A 23,581-nucleotide genomic window follows, 5' to 3' on the forward strand; every position below is an offset into this window, starting at 1 on the left:
GCCCAAGAATCTGAAATGGAACCTCCTCCAAATTCTCCCTCTGGGGGCACATGCTCTTCTTGGGAACTGCTTGGTTTAAGTTACAAGCACAACCACCACTGAATCAACCAAAGAATTTTTCATGGTTGGACTTGGCCCCACGTCCCAAATGAAGGTCAAGATTTAAGATAGCCAAGAAACCATCTCTACCATAAAAAGGATCCAGACCCAAAAGAAGGTGATTTGTCTTTAGAGTCGTTCAATGCAATGACAGTTTGAATATTTGAGATGCAGAGAAGCACGGCTGACGCAATCTTTTTTTAGGCTTCCGAAGAAGACAGGTGAATTTCTATTTGTATTTGCCTTTTCTCCCGGGCTTTGTTACGGTGTCAGATAAACATTCCGGAGCTCCTCACGCCCTTGAAAAAAAGTGATTAATACGTACTTGAGGGACGCCAGTGTCCCCAAGTTATCAGTGTATAAGGGAGCAAAGTGGGGGGTGTGTGCGCGAGACTCTAGTTTAAAATCCACGACTTTAAAGGCTCGCGGTGGCTTTGTTGTTACAGGAAGGAGCGGCAGCAGGCACCCGCGCGCAGTCCCAGTCCAGGGAACACCCACTCGGCTCCACGCAGAGGGAGGGAGTTTGAAAACCGAAACCGGCCCAGCGCTCACCGACGACGCCCTGCCGGCCACCCGCCCCGCCAACCAGTCTCGGCCCGAGAACACCCGCCTGGGCCGCTGGGCCGCGGAGGCAGGGAAGGGGGGGAGGGACGGCCGGCCCAGGCCCCGCCCCGCCCCCGCCCAGGCCCCGCCCCGCCCCGCCCCGCCCCGATTATAGCCGATGACTCAGGGCGGAGCTCCGCATCCAGCCCGCTCGCCGCCAACTTCTCTGGATAGGACCAGAAGTTTCCAGCCGGCCAGTTGCTACCTCCCTTTATCTCCTTCCCGGTTGGCAGCGAGGAGGCCCTTTCCAGACACTTCCACCCCTCTCGGGCCACGTCACCCCCTCCTTTAATTCATAAAGGTGCCCGGCGCCGGCTTCCCGGACACGTCGGCGGCGCGCACCGCTCTCGATCCGGCCGCGGCCAGCGAGCGACTCGGCGCCTGGAGGCCCGGCACCCCACGACTCGGCTCCCCGCGACCCGGCACCCCGGCGGCCGCCCCTCCGGGCAGACCCCGACCCAGCATGAGCGCTGCCACCCACTCGCCCATGGTGCAGATGGCGTCCGGCAACGGCGCCGGTGACCCCCTGCCCCCCGGCTGGGAAATCAAGATCGATCCGCAGACCGGCTGGCCCTTCTTCGTGGACCACAACAGCCGCACCACGACGTGGAACGACCCGCGCGTGCCACCCGAGGGCCCCAAGGTGAGCCAGCCTGCGCCGCGCCCCGGCCGGCGGCCCCCCTCGACGGCGAGCGGCAGGGGCGGCTGCGCCGGGCGGGGCTGCGGGGACCCTGGGCGCACCTGCCGGCGGACGCCCGCGCCCGGCGTCCTGGTGTTGGCAGACCCCGCTGCGGTCTGCCCTTGGTCCGCGTCGGGGCGAGGGGGAGGCCTCGGGGGGGGAGGGGACTCCCTCCCCGGGCCACGTTTGGTTCCCGGGGGTCGGCCCGGGAAGTGCGACCCGCGCGGTGGCGCCAGGTGCCGTCCCGCCGGCCGAATCCGAGGGGCCGAGGGTCGGGTGGCTGGGGCGGCCCAGGGGCCCGGAGGGACGGCCGGCCTGGTCAGCTCCGGAGGCCCGGGCCAGGCCCCGCGGCGGCTTCTGCGGCCGCTCGCCCACCCGGGCCGAGGTCCGGGTTTCACTGCTGTCCGCGCTCGGGCGGACGCCGCGGGGGGCCCTCGCAAGCTTGCGGGGGTGCTCTCGAAGGACTTTTGCCTCCTCAGTTTCCTCAGCTTGGTCGAGGGGCATCTTGACTTTGTTGTCTCGGGCACAGAGTGACTCAGGGGCGGATGTAAATACATTTGTCCCCCTTTTTGTATCTGCAGTTAAAATTGTATTATTGTTTGAAACGGTTTTCCGTAAGAATACATCCGGTATGATTTGTTGAAAATAAGTTGTTCTTCTCCCAGGCAATTTCTAAAGATATGAGACTGTCTCATGGTTGACCATTGGCTTAAGACATTGCCTCACACTGGCATGAAAGAATTTTCTTTTTTTAATGACATCCATTCCCTTCCTCGTTATGGTATTAAGATACCTAGGATTAGTTTCTAATACACAAATAACTAATACAGAAGTACTTTTGTGAACGCACCAGAAGTATGTCTCATTTACATATATGCAAAGTTATATGCTCTTTAACTCTTAGGAGCATGAAAGTTTGGAAATAGAAATTTGGAATCAGTAAAAAAAAAAGAAATTTGGAATCAGTCTGATTACAGCTAAGTGTGCTACACTTCCAATTTTCTATAAATTTGAACTATTTTATTTTATTTTAAAATTTTGTTTATTTATTTATTTGAAAGGCAGAGATCACAAGCAGGCAGAGAGAGAGAGTGGAGGAAGGAGGCTTCTGCCGAGTTGAGGACCCTGGCTGGGATCATGACCTGAGCCGAGGGCAGAGGCTTTAACCCACTGAGCCACCCAGGCGCCCCTAAATTTGAACTATTTTAAAGTAAAAAGCCTGTCAAGAAAGAAATACACTTAAAGAAAGGGTCCTGTTATGCTGTCTGGGCAAAATTTTTTTAAAAAGCCATAAAGAACTGGTCAGTTGTTTTGAAGATTTAAAAATTCACAAAATTAAAAGTACATTATAAATCATTATTTTAGGAGAAATATTTGTATCATCCACTTACCTTTGTATGCATTTTTTAAATTAAAAATATTGTTGAGAGCCTGGTGCTTAAAATTGAGATGTTGAACATTCAGCAACTTACATTTATGAGAAATTAATTGTATATTTTTATCTGAAAATTAGTACAAGAGTATGTAATTAGCCAGGATGGGCATAATTATATATACTTTTTTTGTGTCTGTTCAGCCCATAATTGGGTGAAACTGAAGCGCATTTCAAACCAGTCCTGTTCCAGTGTTCTGCATGGATGTAGATTTTTGGTGTGGTGTAAAACTATAATTTCTCAAGTCCTCCTTTATATAGAGACAGGGACTGTCCGAATCTGCCAGCACCCTTTGTTGTGAGTGAAGGTCAAGTTTGAACATAGCTACTGTAAGTGTAGCATATACCCAGATTGCCAACACTTTGTTTTTAGAATGAGACTCACCCAGCAAGCTGAGATCTTTGTGTACCCATCCAGTGGATTGGTTAGGCTGTGGTTTCATAAACCTTTTGAAAGGGGGAAAAAACAGGTTGAGTTACTATTGTTGTCGACAAATAGAGAAAACAGCTTCTAGATCAGGTATCTGATGCCAGAAAAATGGATTTGAAAATTAAGTCAGAGTTTTGAAAGGCCCACGAAGATCTTTTTAGCTCATCCTCTTCCTTTTACAGAGAAAGAAATCCAGATAGTTCAAAAATGTTTCCAAGGGTCACTCAGCAGGTGCTAACAGCAAGGAGAGCTACACCAGAAGGTGCTGATAAGAGGCAGGGTCTCTGCTCAGAAGACGGTAGAAGTGTCTAGAACTTTTGTGAAGCTGTGAACCGTGCTGGCTGGAATATTTGGTTGTCTTTGTGTCCTCCTGGCCACTAAGTGCTGCGTGGCTGACTGCTGTGCTATGATGACTTGGATGGTGATGACTGGATGTGGTAACTCAAGAGACAAGTTCTCTTTACCAGGTTAACTACCGGAGGTTTGCCCGCATGGCGCCAGAATTGAAGGAGAGAATAAACATTCAGTTCATTGGCTCTTTGGGCTTCACGGCTTTCATAACCTGTGTTTTGAGATGCACAGAATGTCTGGATGACTAATTCAGTTTCACTTCCATGAATGGCATCTTCCTCCGAATGAAATACAATGGAAAATCCTTCAATATTGTTTTATATTAGAAACTGGCTTCTTAATGCATAACAAGAAGGGGCCCTGGCATGAAACAAAGGGCGATTTTGGAGGAGCTGAGCTAAAAGGACCCTCTGAACCTCCTTATCTTCAAGAGGAGATGCCATCAGTCAATAAAGCGCCATTTGTTAAGAATGAAAAAACAGAGGAAGCCCTTTTTTGGCAGAGGCTGGGAGTGTGGGGGAGGGGAAGACCGCCTCTGGGCATTTGCAGTCTAACCTTGATGGTAAAGGAATGGCTTTCAGGGAAAGGAAGGGACTAGAACTTCGTGTTTCACTGAGTCTTACTCTCTGTGGTTTTCCAGTTGGTCTCCCACAATGCCCTGAGGTAGTTAGAGTGACACTCTGTCCCTAGTTTTACAGAGGGGGCAAGTGAGAGCAAGTGTCTTGCCTTTTGTTGAAGAGGCAGGGCGGCTACAGGCTAAGACTCTGGGCTTGATCCAGCTCCGCTCCAAGCAACTGGACCTCCCCACCTGCAGTCTTCCTGGATGTCGATTTTCTGAGCACGTGGGTTTGCCACTAATCTCCTGGCAAGTTCGTTCCAGTCCAGGCCCCTTCCCTGGCAGAGAGGTTGGCGCTCACTGAAGATAGCAGCCGCACCTCCCTGTTATCCCCCGGACCAGCGGCTTTGGGGTGCTGTGCTGCTCTCTCACAAACCTTCCTGGCACCAGAGGGAGACCCTTCTCACTTCACGGGCAGGGCTGTTCTAGCTTTGCAGATCTTGGAGGTCACTAGCACAGATCCCCAAGGCCAGCAGTCTCCTGGAAAGCCTTTAAGAACGTGGATTGTCAGCAGGGTCATCCCCCTACCTGCCTCCCCACCCCCCATGTTGAATCATATTTCTCAGGATGGGGCCCAGACATCTGGGTGTCAGAGAAGTTTCTCTGATGATCCTGATTTTTGCCAGACTGGCATTTGGGAGCCACTGGTGATCCCATTTTGTAGGGGGAGGGGAATTGCAAGTTAGTGCCCACCTTCCTGCAGATAGGCCCTGGAATCCTACAAGCTGTGCCTGCTTAACATCGAAGCTGCAGATCCTTTGCCTGAGGCCCCATCGTCCTTCTTGGTCCAACTCCCCTTGTACCTGGCTTGTGCGAGTGTGAATATGGGGTGGCATTGCCCGGAGTCTGACTTAGGGCAGTCCCGAGACCCTCCTGTACCCCAGAGAGAAGTAAGCCAGAGCATTTCCTTCGTGCTTTGCCCTCCCACCAGAAGCTCCTCATAAAAATCTGACCGATTACACTTGTGTCCTAGGAGAGAGATGGAGAAATGTCCTTTCCGAGGAAATTGGAAACGTTTTGACTTATGACTGAAGTAGGGAGACCCATTTATTTTCTGCTCCCGGTTTAGCAGAGCCTCCTGAATTTTCTTAAAGATGAGATCATTCTGCTCTTTGCAGATCGATTGCAGGCTCTTGGGCCTCTTAGCAGAATCTGAGCATGATCAGGAGATGAGTGGCCATTCTCCTTTGTATTTTCTAGCAAGTTGCATGATGGGGGAACAAATTCCTTTACGACTGATGACAGGGATTTGTTGGGGGGGGGGGTGAAGAGCGTGGTCAGAGGCCTCAGATGTCCAGCTCATCCAAGACCTTCATTTTACCCTCCAAAGAACAGGCTGTGTTGGGCTTATGCAAGAACTGAACATAATTCGCCCCTGTTTTGTAGGGTAGATTTGCCCTTTACTAGGCTAAAGCCGGTACCCGGGAGCTGTGGCGGCATTTGACATTAGCCAGGGCCAAGGAGGGCTTAGCTGTCTGATGCTCTTGGGGCTAGTTTTGAGGTAGAAAGCTTCAGACCACCTAAGGCTTCATCAGCCCTGTCCTCCTGTCCTCATTTTTGGAATGACACACAGTCGCCTTATATAAGGCACTCTACATGTTTATTAGTTCCTCTTGACCTTTTTAAATGGTCTGGTGTTTATCATCAAAAATAGGAAACCATGAATAACCCAAACCCACTCTTTCTTCTTTGCATTTTTGCTGCTTTAATGTTGCTCTTAAATACTTAAGAGATCTTACACAGGAAAACTGGGAGCAGAAGACAAAGGCCTTGCTTATTAGGAACCTCTGAGGACCCATTAGTGCTGATGAGCATTGAGGAAACCTCTGTCAGCCTGATCGCCTGAGCCTGATCGTGCAATTCCCGAGCCCCTCCCATTCCCCATTGCTGGTTAACCGAGTCTTGACTCGGGCTCCTCTTCGGCCTCCGATCCCAAACTCGCAGCTGGACTTCTGAAGCTAAACCCCAGAGCCTGTCCTTTGCAAACGTGGACCTTGCTCCTCACTGCCCGCCTGACCCTGTATGGGATGTCTGGTGTTACCAAGTCTTCACATATTTCTGAGAAGATTTCTTCAGAGGCCTTAGAAGCCAGGCAGCTTGCAAAAGCTTCATGAGAGAGAATTTCTTTAGGATAGAATGAACCTTATTGTTTTCTTGTTTATCTCTCTATACACACACACACAGACACACACACACACAGCATGCATGTGCATATATACCTATGCCAAATGCTGGGTGGGTACTTTACAAACCTTATTTCTTTAAATCCTCAGAACAGCTCTCTAAGATGAAACTATTAGATGCATCGGAGGCCTGTCGGCTGCGGCACCACGGAAAGACTGTTGTAGCCAGAGGTTTTACCCTCACCTGGGGCAGTGGGGTCAGGAGGGGTGACAGATAATGTTGCCGCCCCGTGGGCCTGGCTGCTTCTAGAACTCCTTTATGCTCGGAGCATCCCAGGCACGGCCCCAGTTGGTTACAGACCACTCGTTTCCTGAGCCTGTGTCTGAACTTAGGAGATGGGCCCAAGTCTCCGTTCATTCATTCCATGCGAAAGTTCCTGAGCTCCTGCTCTCTGCAAGTTATGGTGTTCAGTGCCTCTGGAGGACAGGTCTGTCTCCTTCCATGCCATTCTCCGTGCCGCATTTCTGACATGGCCCTCTCCAGTTGGAAGTGGGCCGTCTCTGCTCCAGACTCCATGTTACTTTGATTGGAATCAAAAGGTGCCACTTGTCTGCTTTGCCTCGGGCTCTAATCCCCATGGGCTGAGAGTTGGACTTGGGGGGGCGAGGGGACTGTCCTCTTTCTGCCCCTCAGTGCCTGGCAGGGTCTCCAGGCTCAGTAAATGGTTCTGTGTGGAGAAGGGTAAAACCTGGGCCGGGCTCCGGAGTGGACAGGCTGGTAAAAGGAAAGCCGCCCTTATTGCAAACTGAAGTGCAGGCTGGAGCCCAGAGTTAGTGGAAGTTGCTGGAAGCCTTTTGTCGGTTTTTAAGCACTGAAGTGTTGTCCTGGGCTCCCCAAGGTCCCGCAGGGGCAGGGATGCATTAGTATCGATTTCCTAAGTCTAGAGAAGATTTCCTCTAGTCTGAGTCTAGAGAAGCTCTTTTTTGTCCCCACCAGCGATGAGCATCTTGGAGCAGATGAGCTGGAGAGGCCCGGAGCTCCCAGCAGCCAGACGCCGCTAGTGCCCAGCTGCACAGAGAGCAGCCTCAAAGGAGTCTGTCTCTCTCTCTCTTTCCCCATGTGGCTGACAGTAAGACCAGACGGTGCACAGTGAGCCTTCTTATTCACTGTCCGTTCAGAAAAGCCCAGAATTACAGATTGCTCACTGCCTCCGTCAAGTGCCTGTAAACGGAGTGGCTGCCCCAGAGCGGTGTCCCCAGCAGCTGAGGGGAGACTCGCCACCGGTAATTCCCAAGCATCCTGGTGGAGAACAGCCATTTCCTATTTTGAAATCACGTCCTCTGTGTTTATGAAGGTCCAATTGTAGATTTCCACCCCCCTGTCATTTTAAAGATTCTTCTTAAACCCTGGATGGATGAGTGAATAGTTACATCCAAACAGCAGGAGGCTAGGAAAGAATTTATGTGTGCAGAAGACAAGGCAGCCATATCACTTTTTCAGTCTTCCAAATTCATCCCACAGACCCTGAGTGTCAAGAGGGGGACCAGCTCTCGGGTCAGCTGGAGCTGGGTTTTCTCCCTCCGGAGGCCCCACGCGGGGCGCTAGGGGCTGTGGTGACTCAGAATTGAGCGGAGCGCCGGCCCTCGGCCCTCTCACAGGCCCTGCCTCAGCCAGGCAATGACTCAGCACCAAGCACTGGCTCCCTGGCCCAGAGCACACTTGAACTGAATGTTCCAGGTCTTGAGCCTCAGCCCAGCTGGACCGGGCAAAACTAAATGCTTTCTCCCCTGCTGTGGTTTACCCTGGGAAGATGAAGAATTTGAAGACATCAGCCACAATTACTATGACAGATTCTATAGGTGGGGAGGGAATAGTGAAAGGGTTAACACATCCCCAGCCTCGACGTCAGACAAACCTGGGATCTGGTCATCTCAGATGAATCTGCCATCCTCTCTGAACCTCAGTCTCCCCTTCTGTCAAATGGGAACACCACCTTACCTGTCCAGCAGGACTGCGAGGATCAGGGGTCTAGTGCCTGGAAAGTGACGAGTCAGGGCCCGACCGGACATGTGTGTTCAATCCGTGGACAGAGTCACAGCCTCTGCTGTGAAGTAGGAGGGCAGTCACCTCGTGGCAGACACATCTGTCTGGACATGGGTCTTTTGGCTCCCAGGTAGGCTACAAGTCTTTTTTCTCAGAAGCAAGCCTCTTACCCCCTTGTACTACCTTAGCTGGCTGTCTTTTGACTAGTGCCTGGATGCCCTCAGCACCCTTCCCCAGGGTTCCCAGGCCCCACCTAATTTGGGGACACAACAGTGGGTGGGGAGGGGTCAGATGAAGGCTACTGGGCCTTCTGGAGCCTCAACCAAACCGGCAGCGCACAGCTGCAGCCAAGTTCATCCCTCAGCCACGACAGGCCAGGAGACGCTGTTTCCTGGCCTCTTCTGCATGGCGTGATGTGTTAACCCTTAATCTTGACTCCTGTAGGGGAGTGTCTCCCTCCACATCTCTGTACAGACCCCAGGGCTGTTGCCAGGCAGGAGTAAGGTGCCCTATCGGTGTTGTGGGGAAACTGAGTCACGATAACTAGGGGCATGGCTTTAAGGGGTGGAAATGTCACTGCAGGTGGAAGGAGGAGGGGGGTTTGCTACTTGCCACCACCCCCGTGGGGGAGTGTGGTTGTTGGAGCAATGCCTTGAGCAGCTGCACAGGGTCGGGAGGAGCATCCCCAGGAATTCCCCTCAAGGAAGCTTCCCTTGGTTAAAGGGACCCTTGCCCTCACTGCGGTTGGTGAATTGGAGATTTGTGTGTGTGTGTAGGGGGGTGATTTTGTACAAAATGTGTATCTAGGGAAGCCCTGCATCCTGATACCAACAGACACTTGCAGAGCTGGTGTCTAACAGATGGTAGAGCCTCGTGATTGGTCAACGTCCCGCCGTATGAGACCAGACATTGAGGATCCCAGGGAAGAAGCATGAGGGGCCTCTTTATGTAACTTCAGTTTGCTTCCTGATATGGAAATGTCAGGTGTTTTTCCATCTGTGATTCCTGATTTCAAATCCTTGGAGCAGGTGTCCCTGCTCCTTTTTTCTGAAGAGGAACTAAGGTTTTCATTTCCCTGAAGCCATGAGTTCGGGAGCTGGGCATCGCATGACTGGGGTTCTCTCTGGTAACTGCCCTTGTGACCTTGGGCCACACCTGCTGCATGGAATCCTTGAGGAAGGCTCTAGAGGGTGGGGGAAACAGGGAGCTGGAGACCGATGCCGAAGTGCCAGCCGTGGTCTCTGGTGCCTAGTTTGGAAGGTGCCCACACACCCTGCTGGGGGAACACGCTGAGATGGTTGGGGAGAGAGACGCCAGGGGGAGGTTCTGCTCCTGCACAGATCCTCCTGCCCCAACCCCTGGCCTGGCTTTCTCACTAGGTTTCAGGGGCAGGAGTGCAAGGAGCCATGGTCAGTGCAAGTTGAGTGTGGATTGGTCCTTGGGGCGGGTCTCTGCAGAGTGCTGGTCTGGGGCTTCTTGGAGCAGGATGGGAGTTTAGGGCTGGGCCCCTAGAGTGTTGGCTGTGTTCGATTCCAGATTGTAAAGTATCAGATACAGTTCCCAGCAGAGAAAATGGCACCCTTGCTAATTCGTGTCCTTAAGACTCTCAGATAAAGGGGCTTCTGACTCTAATAGGCTTATTACCGACTGGCGAGACCACTGAGGTTTTAGGCATTGTACGCCCTAGGCTCCACCAAGGAGAATATCCGGGTCTAGCAGTAACCATTTGTGGAATAAAGGAATGTGATTGTGTAGGGCTTGGGGTGGGCTCAGTTTACAAAGCCTTCCTTATGCCTCATTTCACTTATATTTTGCAAAAATGCCTGGGGGCTGTGGGGATTTTTACAGCTGGAGAAACTGAGTCTTCGTAGCCAGCTGTCCCATCTGAGGGCACAGAGCTGGTGAGCAGCAGCAGGGGACACCGGAGCTGAGGGTGACAGCTTGAAGCCCTGGGCTCACTCGGGTTCATTCCTGCTTGTTTGGACACAGCTGCAAAGAGAAGAGGCGTTGATCCGATAGAGAGCTTTCCCCACTAGGAGCACATCGGGACACCTGTCTCAGTGACCCCAGGATAAAGTCTGTGCTCTGGTAACGGGCAGTGAGGTCCAGCCGCCAGCCGCCCTGTCACTGGGCTGTGTCCAGACATTGTGGTGAGCACAGACTCTTGTCTTACCAGCAGCGCCGTACACGGGCTTCTGAGGAGAAGGATTTTGCCGGCTGGTCAGAGTTTGCCGGGTGTCCATTACATGCCCAGACTTGGCCGGAGGGAGAGACCCTTCATCACGGTGCGGTGGGAACTGAGTTTGGCTGAGGGACCCATCAGATGGGCAGTCATACTTAATTCATGTTGAGGACCCGAGCATACCCAACAGAAAGTCTTGGAAGGATGTAGAAACTCAACTGTGCGTGCTTTAGAAGGAAGTTTTTCTTTTGTTTTGTTTCCTGCCTGCTGGAAGGGAGCCAAGCTACCTAATTACCCCCCAGGCCACGGGTACATGGGGACCTCAGGATTCCTGCTTTCCTCCATCTTGTTTTCTTTGGTTTAGAAGTTTTTGTTTTTGAAGTTTCATTTGTTTTTGAAGTGTCATTAGTAAAAGTCAACACCCGACCGTTGTGAAAGCTCTTCTGGCCTCAAAACCCAATTATAGGATGTGTGTCCTACTTGAGACTCCAGGGCTGTGGAGGCGGAAGTGCTCTGAGGCAGCCCTGAAAGTTAACCTCCGCTCCTCGGACCCCCTTGGCTCAGCCCACCCTGGTGGGACCTGTGACTTATAGGTGCTGAGAACACTTTGGAGAGTGCTTTGCCATAGAGTTGGAGGTTGACGGGGGCTATTTTCAGGGTTCAGAGGCCACTCAGTGAATGGGGAGCCGATTGTGGATAGGTCAAGGCAAACCCTGCTCCCCGACTGTCCCCAAAGCCACGAAGGCTGTGAAAGTGCAGCGTCTGGCCCGGTGGTTGGTATAGGCCAGGGTAGCTACCCAGGGGCTGGTGTTCTTGTCCTGTTTTCAAGGCATTGGGAGTCGTGGGGTGCCAGGGTGGCACAGTTAGTTAAGCACCTGATTCTTGGTTTCTGCTCAGGTGTGATCTCAGTGTAGTGAGATCAAACCCCAGGTTGGGCTTTGCACTCTGGGGAGTCTGTTTGAGATTTTCTCTCTCTTTCTCCCTCTCTCTTTCTTTCTTGTCCTCTGCCCCTCCTGCCTTTGCTTGCTCTCTCTCAATGAATAAGTCTTTAACAACAACAACAAAAAAAACAACAAAAACATAAGGCACAAGGAGTCCTTCTGGGGGTCAGTGGCCACCTCTTCACTTGGGACATGAAACATTGGGACACTTTGAATCCCAGTGACTTCCATTTTGATTTAACTGAACACAGTTAAGAGTGGTCATTTTTAGATTTCTGTGACTTCAGCTTTTCCTTGTTTCTGAGCTCAATGTAGCTTTTTAGAGCTATAGGGGACCTTGCAATAAGCGTCATGGAGATGCCAGAGCAGGACAGTGTTTTTCAGTGCGGTCCAGGTTGGGCTTAGGGTCTGCATGTTTATGTATTTTCTGGGCGCTCTTGGTGCCGCCTCGAGTCTGAGAACCACGGCTTCATGGAGTATCTGGGCTTTGCCTTCATTTTACAGCTAAGGAGAGTAAGGTCCAGAGAGGGGTTTATGAGCTGCTTATGTAACACACATCTTTAGGGGCAGATCCAGGATTAGGACTGAACGCCGTCTCTTTCCACATTTCCTAGCTGCCCCCTTAGTGTTCACATTGTTATTAAAAACCAGCAGCAAAGCTCTGGTGCTCTTAAGCATGCTCATAAGCAAGCAAGACTTGCCTATGTCCAAGGTCTCACCCAAGCTCAGAGTCTGACCCCAGGCTTCTCTAATAATAGTACCTTGTACTTAACAGGGCATATTTTGGCTCATCTGGGGTAATTTTCTCAGCTTTTTATCCTGCCATCTCATGGAGTTGTTGAGTGCCCTGAGATACATCTCAGGGTTTTACTGTAGTGCAAAGCAAGGGAGAAGAATGGACCAATTCATTTTATAAATGAATGTAGTGAGATAAGCAGTGAAAGTCTTGTTTCCTAATCAGATCTTGTAATAGGGATTCCTGACGTCTTTGCCCCAAGATGATGATGAGCTGAGCTGCCCTGGGAAGTAGTTCCAGGATGCTGTCGTTATAGCTAGAGAGACTGCGGGGCAGGCGATGAGGAGGGGAGCACCTGCACTGGGGCCTGCCTGGTCACGTGATCGTGGCTCGTTCGCGACCCCCACCCTGGCCCTGACACCAGGAGCGGTCCCTGGTCCCCACTGAGGTCAGAAGGGGGCAAGTCATGGGTCCTGCCTTGGGAGTGCTGGCCTTAACCAATAGGCTTCCAGATATGCTGGAACTTCTTAGGGGATTGAGGAGGCATGTTCTATTCTGCGAGAATCATGAACTGTAATATTTGTCTCTTATACTTTTTTCATTTCATTTACTAATTTTTTTAAAAGTAGGCTCCGTGCCCAGCTTAGAGCCCGGCAAGGGGCTTGAACTCATGACCCTGAGATCAAGACCCAAGCTGAGATTAAGAGTTGGACGCTTAACGGACTGAGTCACCCAGGCTCCCCATTTTTCTCATTAAAAAAAAAAAAAGTGTCTTTTTTTGTTAGATTGTGATGAAAAGCACCCTAGAAGGTAGAATGGGCCATTGAACCCTTTCCGGTGGTGCTTTCTGGTTAGTCAGCAGGGAAGCATCTGCTGCTGAGAGGAATCTACTGGGAGCCCCGGAGGCTCACGGGGGAGGGGCGTCAGCGGTCCTCTTACAGAGCTTCGTCTAGGTGGGAGCTTCGTTGCTGGTTTAAATTATTTATTCCTGTACAAGTGCTCAGTCTCGCACTCTGTAAAGCCGATGTGGTTTTTCTGCTTGCCCCCAGCAGGGTTTTGCTAAACAAAACCCCAGTCAGAATGGGACAGGAGCATTCTTTTAGATGTGAGGCTTGTGGAGAGACATGGGGTTCTTTACTAAACGGGTCAACTCACGCAGAAGCCAGAGTGCAGCACGTCAGGGCCTCTAGCCGCCCTGAACCCTTGCAGCCGTCCGCGCCATCGCCCCGGGAACTCCAGGCTCAGGACTCGGTTTTGGTCACGGCCCTTCCCCCTCGCTGCTGCTGTCCTGCCGGCCACGGAGGCCTCTCCGTTTCTCCTCCTGCTCCCTCCCTGGGCACCTTCCCTTTCCAGGCTGTCAGCCCCCGCAGTGCCTGCCCTTCCTTACTCTCATCCCGGCCTCCTCCCCGCCTTTCCCCATCGTCCGGGCTTCTCCTTTCGGCTCCTTCTGTCTTGCCGAGGCCTCTCTTGTCAGCAGCCCTTGGACCATGGATGTGAGGCCTCTGCACTGTGGCCTTACGTTCGTCAGCTCAGCACTGACCGTTCCCTCTGCTGCTGGGGAGTCCAAGCAGTGACCACAGCTTTTCTCCACCCACCAAACCATCAAGACCAGGCACCTCTTCCCAGACCCAGGCAGCGTCCTGGCTCCAGGAGGCAGGCCCCGCTGTCCCCTCCTCTGGGCGGGAGGAAGTCCTCCTGCTTCCTCCCTCCTTCCTGCCTCTGGCCTTTGCCTTCCCCTTACTCTCGTAGCCGTACAGAATCGATTCAGTGAGATGCATAAAGTGTGCAGCTCTTGGCAGGCCTGGCAGGCCTTCTGGATCCAGGGGCTTCCCCCAGGAGGAGCCAAGCCTCAGCCAGGTCCATCTAAGGTTTCCAGGCCCTGGAAGGGGCTGAGCTGGAGGCACAGCTAACAGCCGGCTATGCGGGCCTGGTGGGGTTGGCAGCCTGCCCCTGTTCGAATCGGATCGTGCGGGTGGAATGCGGCAGGGGCTGGGCGGTGTGGGGTTCCTGAAGTGTGTGCTTTGATAGGTTTGTATGTATGTATCTGCCTGTTCACCACCTTGCAGAGAAAGAACACTTCCGTCCTGCCAGAAGGTTCAGCACCCTCCCAGGGACTCCCACTTCCCACTCCCAGGGGCGGCCCCTGCTGTGAATCTTCCCTCAGTTAGCCTTGTCCTTGGGTTTTGATTCCTTTGACGCTTTGTGGTCTGTGCAGCACAATTGTGTGCCTCTCTAGGACAGCCCCATCCTAGCTAGAAAAGCCCATGCCTGTCCCCTACCGACAAAGCCTCCCATGCTTTCTGGCCGGTTTTGCTTCCTGTGTGTTTCCTGCTGTCTCAGACTGTCTCGTAAGCCCCTATTTGGCAGGGATCGTGCGTGGCTGGTCTGGTGAGCCCACAGTACCCAGCATCTGGGTAGCTAGATGGTCACCAGGAGGTGGTGGGTGGATGAAGGCTTCCTAACTGCCCTGCCCGAGGACTGTACGGATAGCTGAGGCCTTCTGTATGTGGCTGGGAGGGAATGGTGAGCCCCCAGGCAGCAAGCAGAGAAGATGCCCAGGACTTGTCCAGGCCCCTGCTTCAGGCTGGAAGGAAGGGCGCCCCGGCGAGGAGATCACATGCCGAGATGGCGGGTTAGGAGTCGGCACCGAGTAGCGCTGGGTGTCCTCGGTGCCTCTTGCTGCTTCCCTCCTGGTGCCCATCTCCCAGCAGGAATTGGCTTCTGAATGGGAGGCCTAAACCCACGGCCTGTTCTTGGGTGACCTGAGAGCTAAGCAGGCTAAAATAATGCCGCCACCCCGAACACGTGGGTATTCTAATCTGAGAGTGCCTATCTGCTTGTGTCCCCAAGGACACAGCGACACCTTTGCCTCTCCTGTGTGCGGGAGGCCCGGGGCCGCAGGAGGGAGGTAGTTGACAGGGTCTGAAAGAGCTAAATTCCAGGCCCCACCACCGCTGCCTGTTGCACACAAACACAGAAAGAAGGCAAAAGTACAATGGCCGATCCCTCACAATGCAAATCAGCTTTCCTCACTTGTGACTGGTTCTGCAACAGTGAGAAGCAGACCCTGCAGGCTCCCGGATTCTCAGGCTTTGGCATTTGTTTGCAGTTCGGAGAGATACGTCCTTCAGGAAGGATCGTTCTCCTTCATCGTTGACCTAGCCAGCTGTGTGTGGGCGGCACAGTTCCAGAGTCCTCCTCTGCAAAGGACCGTCTAGGAGGGTCAAGACTGGATGCCTTGGGGGGGTCCCTGACTTTGGTTGTTCAGCCCCTGGTGGGAAATGACATTGCCCTGTGAGGGACTGACGGGCCTTGTTGTCTGAAACAAGATCTCTCTCTGTGGTACATCTGGAACTTGGCCTTCTTAAGGGTCCCAAAATAGCCAGGCGGCTGAAGGGACAACTTCCCGAGAGGACAGGAGAGGGACCCCAGCCACTCCCCACCAGAGCAGCCTCTCTTGGCGTCATCGGACCAGCATAATTCATCCTCCGTATTTGTTCTCCTGCTGCGCTGCCTGTGTGTGCCGTATCTCCCCTTTTTGCAGCTTGTTCCGAAAATGTCCCCGGGTAGGCGGCCTCGCCCCACTGCCGCCTCTCTGCAAGGATGTCCAAGCTGTGTCCTGTGTTTGGGTCCAGCACAACCCTGTGTTCTTAGGAAACGCTAGGACCTTTGAGGAAGCGGGGAAGCCGGCAATAATTTAGTGAGTTGGACTTGACTCAGCCTCACGCCTTCTGATCTGCGTCTCTGATTTGGGGGCAATCAGTGGCTGTCCTGCATGCTGCTGCCAGCTGTCACCCGTAAAAGAAACCTGTCCGACCAGTTTCAGAAATTGGGGCCTCCCTGTGCTTAATGGACACCGTGGCTCGCCTGCTTTCTCTGGATGCCCCAAACTCGTAAACTGCTGCCCGTACGCCGGCCTTGTCGTGGAGGGGATATCTGGCAGACACAGGGGTGCCTGCCAGCAGCCTCACCCTCTGGGCTCAGCTGGCACGGCTGATGCCGGAGGTGGGGGAGGGGCCCAGGATCACTGGGGAAGATGGCACTTAGCACCATGTTTTTGCCTCTGTGGGGTGTTTTCTTCCCACGTCCTAACCAGACTGTTTCTCCTTTCTGTGTTGCAGGAAGCACCGTCCTCTGCAAATGGCCCTTCCCAGGAGGGCCTCAGGCTGCCCGCTCGGGAAGGCCACGCCGTGTACCCGCAGCTCCGACCAGGCTACATTGCCATTCCTGTCCTCCACGAAGGCACCGAGGGCCGGCAGCCACGCCCTTCCTTTGTCTGTCCCCAGCCAGGAACACAGCGATTCCGAACCGAGGCGGCCACAGAGGCTCCTCAGAGGTCCCAGTCACCTCTGCGGGGTGTGGCGGAAGCCACCCAGCCAGATAGACAGTGTGGACAGGCGGCGGCAGCAGCTGCGGCGGCCCAGCCCCCAGGCTCCCACAGACCTGAGGTAAGGACAGCGAGCCGGTGTGTTCCAGGGCCCGTCCCAGACTCTGGGCCAGACACCTGCTAACACGCAGGCATCTGGGCCCTGCCTGCAGCAGCAGAGGTCACCCAGCAAAGACAGCGTGACCGCTCGCACAGCGTCCCCCAGCATTTCACAGGTGTGATAGGATAAACTGCTTGGTCCGAAGGCATGAAGGCGGAGGGGCCGTATTTCTGGGACTGGAAGCCCGGCCTCCGGCTTCCTGATCTGCTGCTCCGCACTCCTCCGGCTCTGCGTGTCACAGTCGACTGCTTGGAGCTGTGCTGATAGGAAAACAAGGCGGCATACCTGCCCACACAGTGTCCCGTGGTTTAAAAGGAACCCAAAGGGGCACCTGGGTGGCTCAGTCAGTTAAGCGTCTGCCTTCAGCTCGGGTTGTGATCTCAGGGTCCTGGGATTCGGCCGCATGTCGGGCTCCCTGCTCAGCAGAGAGCCTGGTTTTCCTTTTCCTCCCCACTTGTGCTGACTCTCACTGTCTCTGTCACTATCTGTCTCTCTTTCAAATAACCAAATAAAAAATAAATAAAATCTTAAAAAAAAAAAAAAGAAAAGGAAAGGAGACCCAGAGTAGAGGAGGGATGTCAGCTGTTCGACGATGGGATTTTATTTAAGCCTGAAGCCCACGCTTCAGTACACTAATCACCAAAGAGGTATTTTTTTTTAATATTTTATTTATTTATTTGCCAGACAGAGATCACAAGTAGGCAGAGAGGCAGGCAGAGAGAGGGAAGAGGAAGCAGGCTCCATGCTGAGCAGAGAGCCCAATGCGGGGCTCGATCCCAGATCCTGGGATCATGACCTGAGCCAAAGGCAGAGGCTTAACCCACTGAGCCACCCAGGCGCCCCAACACCAAAGAGTTCTTAATCCAGTTCTTAGCTGGGATTTGAGGGCCCGTGGACCCCAGTAGGATTCCCAAGCAGTAAGCCCTTCTGGTTTTCCCATCTGCAGCCTGTCTGGTTGTGTGCCCTGTAGTGCTGGTGAGCACGGATGCTTGCTCTGTCTGTGCCCAGAGTTAGCCTTGCCTCCTTTGGCTCTGTTCTTTTCCTGTCTTGAAGGAGTACCTGTATTTGTAATATTTTTGTTGTAAAAATCAGAAGTGACACATTAATCAGAGAAATCTGAACAGGGTCCTTTGAAGCCAGCTGGGGAAACACCCACCTATTTTTCTAGGTGGTCGTGGGCTGGCCTGCTTCAGGCCACGCAGGATGTGCTGCTCCCCGTGCCCAACACGATCCCCTGGGGTTAGAGAAAGAGGCGTTGTCAGTAACAACAGGAGTAGCAACAACACAAGCAGCACATTGAGCACTTCTGTGCATGGCCCTGGGCTAAAGCATGGCCACAGATGGTCTTACTGAATCTTCAGCTCAGGAACAACGGTGCATTTTTTCCCATACTTTAGATTCTCAAAAGGCTATCGAGGGGCGCCTGGGTGGCTCAGTCAGTTAAGTGTTTGCCTTTGGCTCAGGTCATGATCTCGGGGTGCTGGGATCAAGCCCCCGCATGGGGTTCCCTGCTCAGCGGGGTGTCTGCCTCTACCTCTGCCCCCCAACTCCACTTTTATGCACTCTAATTAATTAATTAATTAATTAATTTTAAAGAGACTATTGAGCTGGCAAGAATTGGAATGCCCCTTGGCTCTAGAGCCCTGAGTGCTAGCGGTACATTCTGGAGATGGAAAGGTTTCAGGTAAAAGGTCCGAATGTGTTATCCTGAGCAGGCACATGAGGGAGGCAGGGTCGGAGCTCCAGGGCAGAGGGTCCCTCATGCCTCTTCTCTCTGTCTTGCAGCAATCCCAGTCTCCAGCAGCTTCGGACTGCTCGTCCTCGTCCTCCTCGGCCAGCCTGCCCTCCTCCTCCGGCAGGAGCAGCCTGGGCAGTCATCAGCTCCCCCGGGGCTATATCCCCATCCCTGTGATACACGAGCAGAATGTCACCCGGCCGGCGGCTCAGCCCTCCTTCCACCAAGCCCAGAAGACCCATTACCCGGCTCAGCAGGGTGAATACCAGACCTACCAGCCGATGTACTCCCGGGTCCCAGGGGATGACTGGGAGCCTCGGCCCATGCGAGCAGCATCCCCATTCCGGTCCCCTGTCCGGGGTGCATCCAGCCGGGAGGGCTCTCCGGCCAGGAGCAGCACGCCAGTGCACTCGCCGTTGCCCCACCGTGTGCACACCGTGGTCGACAGGCCTCAGGTACGGAGTCGGCGTCCACAGCCTGGCTCCGGCAGCGGCTCTCCAGGGGCCGAGGAGCAATATGCAGGCTCTCTGGGCCCTCCGTGGGTCCTAACTGGCTCACACCTGTGTTCCTCAGGGAAGTGAGAGCTGGGAATTGGCCGGTCATGCGCAGAAGTGCAGGACGGGCGCTGGGAACGCTCAGTACTTCTGCAGCTTCTGCTCATGGGTCATTGCGGCTGCCTTCGGGACAGAACCTCCGCTGCCTGAGGACAGATAGCTCGGCCCCATGTCTAGTGTCACTCACACACCGGGGACCCGGGCACCTTAGTGCCCACCACATTTTTTCAGAGCCCTTGAGATCCCTTCCACACCCCAGCCCCAGCCTCGTCTCTAGTGTCCTGGGCAGCTTGTCTCCTTTCTCCCAGATACCCCTTCTCCGCTCCGCAAGCCCTTTCTGTTCATCCCACCTCTGTGCCTTTGCTCATGCTGACGAAGCTCCCTGAAATGCCATCCCAGCCCAGGTCCTCCCCGCCCTCCGAGGGACCAGCCAGGCTTGCCTCTTCTGTGAATCCTCCTCCTCCTCCTCCTCATGACATCCCCTCACAGGCCCTCATGGCTGGGTGTGGGTTACTCTGTGCATTCCAAAAGCGTTCATCTGTTCAGCTCTGAGCTTAACGACAGGGACCTGTCTTCTGTCTCTCTCCTTGGGGGTGAAGGGCCACGTTGAATGACTGATGACGGGCGGGCTGGCCGGGAAAGCTTCCAGCCTGGTGAAGTCCCAGGCACAGACCTATTCATCCTTCAGGGGCAGCTTGTAGGGCACATCCTGGAGGAGGAAGTCATTCATTTTCGCAGCTTATAGCGTAGCAGAGCCTTGAGCAGCTCTGGGCCCCCCAACGTGAGCAGCGGAATTGGTTCTCTGCCACAGTTTTTAGAAGGAAAGCCCCTCGTAGGCAAATACGTGGGGTGTTTTACTATAAATGGTGATAACATCCTCCTGTTTCTTTTTTTAGCTTCTTTATTTGGAAATAATTTCAACCCTACGGAGGAGTTATAAGAATCATACCAAGAAACCCAGTATATCCTTCATCCACATTCACTGTTAACATTTTGCTCTGTGTGCTCTGCCATTTCTTATTTCAATGCATATCATCCATGTGGTTCGTTTGTTGGACATTAAATTGTGGATCTTGTGCCCTCTTATCCATCAATAATTCAGGAAATATTTTCCTAAGAAAGACCTCATTCATAACCACCGTCCAATGATCAGAATCAGGAAACTTAACATCCTTATAACATTGCTGTCTGATACCCAGTCCACTTTCAAATCTCCTTGATAGCAGTTTCCCCAGTCCAGGAGCTAATCTAGGATCATGAGCATTGTATTTAGGTATCCTTTCTCTTCAGTCTCCTTCAATCTGGAACAGTTCTTCGGACTTCTTTTGCTTTCGTGACCTTGACATTTTCAAAGTGTATAAGCCGTAGAGCAACCCCTCTTGAGAGTTTCTAAAGTCATTTTTATTACTGAGAGATCATTTTAAAACTCAAAGTGGGGTGTGTGGCTGGTCCCTGAGTGGTCAGAGCCAGAGTTGAGGACATCCACATTGGCAAAAGAGGTCTGGTGGCAAAGGGGGTTCTTGGCACTCAGATGCCTACATAGCAGCAGCCAGATCCTAACTTGGGCTCAGGAATCCCAGGAAAGCATGTCCATGTGCAGAGGCAGAAATGCTTCCCCTCGTGTCTTTCCCGCATAGATCCCGGAATCGGTGAAACAATGTTTAGTCTTTTTTTTTCCTTACCCTTGTTTGTGGTGGCCTCCCTTTTAGCGTTTGTTCAAAGATCTCTTTTTGAAGGTTTGCAGAGATTTGATTTAACAACATTATAGCAGAATTTTGTATTTTAAATCGGGAGTATTTTAGAAGCCATGTAGTCTAACTCTTATTCTCCAGTTGATGAAATGAGGATGTGTGAAATTTTTAAAGGGGCCAAACACTTGGCAAAACACTTTTGGCAAAAATACGAATTAGGAAAACTATATGCACCCCTGTGTGTATTGCAACATTATTCCCAATAGCCAAGATACGGAAGCTGCCCAAGTGTCCATTGATAGATGAATGGATAAAGCAGACATCGAGGGCATATACATTGGAATATTACTCAGCCACGAAAAAGAATGAACTCTTGCCATTTGCAACAACACAGATAGACCTAGAGGGTATCTGGTGAAAGTGAATAGTTGGTAAAAGAGAAATACCGTATGATTTCACTCATACGTGGAATCTAAAAAACAAAACAAAAGAGTAAACCAAAACACCCCAAGCAGACCCTTAAATCCAGAGGATAAACTGATGGTTGCCAGTGGGGAGGCACATGGGGGATGGGCAGAATATGAAGGGAATTAGGAGGTACAGACTTCCAGTCACAAAGTCACAGGGATGAAGTGAGGTGTAGGGAATACGGTCAGTATCAAGAGAACGGACGGCGGTTGTGCACTGCGGGACGTGTAGAACTGTCAGGTCACCAGGTTGTGCTCCTGAAACAAACAGTGTCGTCTGTCCACTCCACTTCAATCAGGAAAGGGGGGTGGTGGGATGTTCACTGAAATGCTGGGAGAGCCAAGATTTGTTTTAATTACAGCTCATTCTAGAAACTACCACTTGTAGTTACCTTAAAAAGCATCTCGGCCCATGTATCCGGGAGTCAGCGCGGGGACACATGGCCGAGTGTTGGCTCAGAGGAGCCCCGCAACATCCTTCCAGAGCTAACTATTTCGAGCATCGTGCTTATTCTCAGAAAAATACATCAGTCTGGGCAGAAATCACGAGGCTGTCGTAGATTTTAAAAAAGAGATGTGGGACTGTCCTCCCCGGAACAGAGACAGTCCCCCTGGTGGCAGGGAGAGGTTGTGGCAGTTACTCCCCGACGGCTGCCTCGCCAAGATTCTGAGTCATGCAGGACTTTGCTTGGAGCTAAGCTAGCTCGGCAGTCCGTGAGGTTTTGGTGAGCAAGTGTTCATTTTTGAAAACTGTATTGGTTTTGTTTTTGTTGCCCTAAGAATACCATCTACAGCAAAGTTCAGTGAGCGGTAACAGACGCGTAGTCCAGGGTGACGAATGGAAATGAATGGTTCGGCCCGTACATGATCAGGATGTTTTCATTCTGTAACTGTATGTGGCTGACTTCAAAAATCTCTGCTACTGTTAAAGCCATTCCCCAGTTTTCTTTCTAGTCAGTAGTACTCACTACAGACAACCGCCTGGGACTCTCAGCCAGGTATTAAAAATATCTTTGTGTCCTTGCCTCTTTTCAGCAGCCCATGACTCATCGAGAATCTTCACCTGTTCCCCAACCTGAAAACAAACCTGAAAGCAAGCCAGGCCCAGTTGGACCAGATCTCCTTCCTGGACACGTCCCGATTCAGGTGATCCGCAAGGAGGCAGACTCGGTACCTGCCGCCCAGAAGCCCCCACCCGCCTCGGAGAGGGTGGAAGTCAAGGTTCCGGCGGCTCCGGTTCCTTGTCCTCCTAGCCCCACCCCGCCTGCTGTCCCCCAGCCCCCCAAGAATGTGGCTGCCCAAGATGGGGCAGCCCCCGGCCCTGCCCCCACAGAAGCCACACCTCCCAAACCAGCCGAAGCCGAGGCGCCCCCAAAACACCCGGGCGTGCTGAAGGTGGAGGCCATCTTACAGAACGTGCAGGGGCTGGAGCAGGCCGTGGACAACTTCGAAGGCAAGAAGACGGACAAGAAGTACCTGATGATAGAAGAGTATTTGACCAAAGAGCTGCTGGCGCTGGATTCGGTAGACCCCGAAGGACGAGCTGACGTCCGTCAGGCCAGGAGAGATGGTGTCAGGAAGGTTCAGACCATCCTGGAGAAACTTGAACAGAAAGCAATAGATGTCCCGGGTCAAGTCCAGGTTTATGAACTCCAGCCTAGTGCCCTTGAAACCGATCAGCCACTGCAGGAGATCATGGAGATGGGTGCCATGGCAACAGACAAGAATAAGAAAAGTGCCGGAGATGGAGAAGACTCACAGACAGAAAGCCAGCAGCCGGAAGCCAGAGAAGCAGCAGCTGCAAACCCAAGCAGCACTGACACCACAGACACAGCTGGAAACACAGCTGCCCCGTAGTCCCCGCCACACTCAGCAAACCCCAGCGCTGGGAGCTGCTGATGTGTGTTAAGGAATTTTAAGTTGCATGCATTTCAGGGACTTTAAATCAGTTTGTTTTTACTATTCGTAGGCACTTGGTACACAGTAACTTGGGTGGAGGCCAAACACACTAATTAAAGGGCTAAAGGGAAAATGATGCTTTTCTCCTATATTCTTATTCTGTAAAAATGAAGAAGTTGCTTGTTTCAGAAGTTTAACCCCACTGCTTGTTGTTGGGGCCCTTTCTGTACATGGGCATCACGTGTCAGCCGTGGTTGTAAGCTGTCTTCGTGGGGCTCTGGACCGAAGGAGCTTTTTGGCTGGTGGGTGGGGTGTTGATTTCCCATTGCACAAGTATGGAACCCATTTTCCAGAAACAATGCCCTTTTAATGGGATGACTCTCTTCATCTCATAGCTAAAATAGCTAACTTCAAATAGAATAAAATGTACAAGGAGCCCTAGGAATATCTATATGTTGGATGACTTTAATGTTACATTTAAAAAAGGAAAATAAAGTAATAATATAACTCAA

The 23,581-nt window shown here is 52.4% G+C and overlaps 1 protein-coding gene across 2 annotated transcripts; it reads left to right on the forward strand.

Annotated features, from left to right (window-relative positions):
- Positions 1–782: 782 nt before the first annotated feature.
- BAG3 (BAG cochaperone 3) lies at positions 783–23,581 on the forward strand. Of its 2 annotated transcripts, none has more exons than XM_082714484.1 (4): positions 783–1,345; positions 16,358–16,684; positions 18,509–18,913; positions 22,206–23,581. In XM_082714484.1, the coding sequence occupies exons 1-4, from the start codon at positions 1,166–1,168 to the stop codon at positions 23,025–23,027; spliced, it is 1,734 nt and encodes a 577-aa protein (XP_082570610.1). In that variant the 5' UTR covers positions 783–1,165; the 3' UTR covers positions 23,028–23,581. The 2 variants fall into 2 exon arrangements, with proteins under 2 accessions (XP_082570610.1, XP_082570611.1); XM_082714485.1 differs by having other exon boundaries at positions 823–1,345; positions 22,209–23,581.

The sequence above is a fragment of the Mustela nivalis genome (assembly GCF_964662115.1).
Source record: "Mustela nivalis genome assembly, chromosome: 2".
Taxonomy (NCBI): Eukaryota; Metazoa; Chordata; class Mammalia; order Carnivora; family Mustelidae; genus Mustela; species Mustela nivalis.